This window comes from Lolium rigidum, chromosome 5 (genome assembly GCF_022539505.1).
Source record: "Lolium rigidum isolate FL_2022 chromosome 5, APGP_CSIRO_Lrig_0.1, whole genome shotgun sequence".
Lineage (NCBI taxonomy): Eukaryota > Viridiplantae > Streptophyta > Magnoliopsida > Poales > Poaceae > Lolium > Lolium rigidum.
The window spans coordinates 187,499,398-187,501,086 of NC_061512.1; the positions used below are offsets into that span (position 1 = coordinate 187,499,398).

A 1,689-nucleotide genomic window follows, 5' to 3' on the forward strand; every position below is an offset into this window, starting at 1 on the left:
ACTATATTAGGCAGGCCCATTTGGGATGCCTATGTCAGACCTCGCCGCCGTGCTCGCGGTCGATGCCGTTGGAGGTGAGCACCATGCCGGAGCAGTAGTTCTCGTACCCGTTCCCGCAGCACTCGCAGGAGCGGCAGGACCCGAGGAAGTAGCCCACGCCCACCGTCTCGCCGGCCTTGAACTTGGTGACGCCGCTGCCGACGCTGGTCACCACGCCGAGGATCTCGTGCCTGCTCCGTCAGGGAAATAGTTAAGGCTACATTACCACCTCTCGTTTGATTTGTAACTTGCTGGACTATGTTGTGAATTACCCAGGAACAACGGGGTACATTGCGGTGCCCCACTCGTTCTTGATGGTGTAGAGGTCAGTGTGGCAGATGCCGCAGTAGAGCACCTTGATCGTCACATCGTCGTCTTTTTGAGCCCTAAAATTGTAATGAAGCAGCAGAGCAGAGAGTCCATGAGGCACCAGCTGATTAGCTGAACAGAGGAATTAAGCATTGAGCAGAGGAGCACAAGACCAGTATGTCACTCTAGCAAGTGCTAAGAAGGGATCAAGATGTCTGAACTATATGAACATTTCATTATCCTAGGTTGATTTCCGAACAGGCAACCAAAATCGCAGACCGAGAAAAGCCTGACTGTCATAGTGTTATCTACTACTATTTGTGTTGACATTTTAGTCTTGGTTATTTTTGTAGGACTCGAGTCCTCTGCTTCTATTCATGTTACTACTAAACTACTACTACTAGCCTTCAGTACTGACAGAAAAAACTACAGTAGACATCGGAACGGCATCTACCCCTCTTCTCGACAGGCCAGACTGAACCCGTCATCAGATAACCTGAAAATTTGCTAGAAATTTGCGTATCTTGAAAACAAACACAAGAGCGCTGCAGATGAATCTTCTCACGCGGGAGCGCTGCATAATGAAATGTTCATAATGTTCATGAAGTACACACGCACCTTCTTGAGAAGTCGAATGGGGAGAGGACGCCGGAAGCGTCCCTGGCCGCCCACCCGAGCGCTGCGCTTCCTTGGGCCGTCTCCTGCACCCCCACCTCCTTCGCCGTGGCCTTCGCATTCGCCTGGTGTCGTTGCAGGGTTCTTGACGGCGATGCTACAGCGACTCCGACGCTGCTGCTGTTCCCAAGATGCTTGGGCTCATTGCACGACAAGCGGGCGCCGAGTCCACCGGGGAAGAATCGCAAGGGAAGAACCGAGCTGCGCAGCTGAAAATGGTGCGACATGGTGGTCAATCGATGCTGATGGTGCCCTGGGATATGCGCGGTTGATTGGTTCGCGATGCGGAAGAATTTGAGCGAGACTCCAGGAGTTCTACTGTTTTGGAGCTAGCTGCGCATGTGCTGAGTACACTAGTGACAATTGTGTCGCGTACGATCGTAAGCTCATTGGCCGTGACGGATAAGAGGGATCTACGGCCCGGCCACGGACCAGGAAGAGCACAACGAAGGAAAAGCGACATGACAGAGCACCGCTTTTGCTCCAGTGTCCCCCCCTATCTGAACGTTGCCTATTGTGGATGGTCAGGATCTCTTGATACCTCTTCGTACCTAACTTATTAAAAGTTTACATAACCCCAGGTCTTTTAGAGTTTAGACACTAAACCCCCTCAGCTCTAAACTGACATACTTAAATCTCCAAAATTCTAAAATCAAACAATTACCC

General features: G+C 51.2%; 1 protein-coding gene across 1 annotated transcript; it reads right to left on the reverse strand.

The window, feature by feature from the left end:
• Window positions 1–40: 40 nt before the first annotated feature.
• Window positions 41–1,404, reverse strand: LOC124655002 (probable cinnamyl alcohol dehydrogenase 8C; the record flags this gene model as incomplete). The annotated part of the gene is given in 3 exon segments (XM_047193974.1): window positions 41–230; window positions 312–425; window positions 967–1,404. Coding segments are annotated over 3 exon segments (588 nt in total), but the record flags the coding sequence as incomplete, so codon positions are not given.
• Window positions 1,405–1,689: the final 285 nt, after the last annotated feature.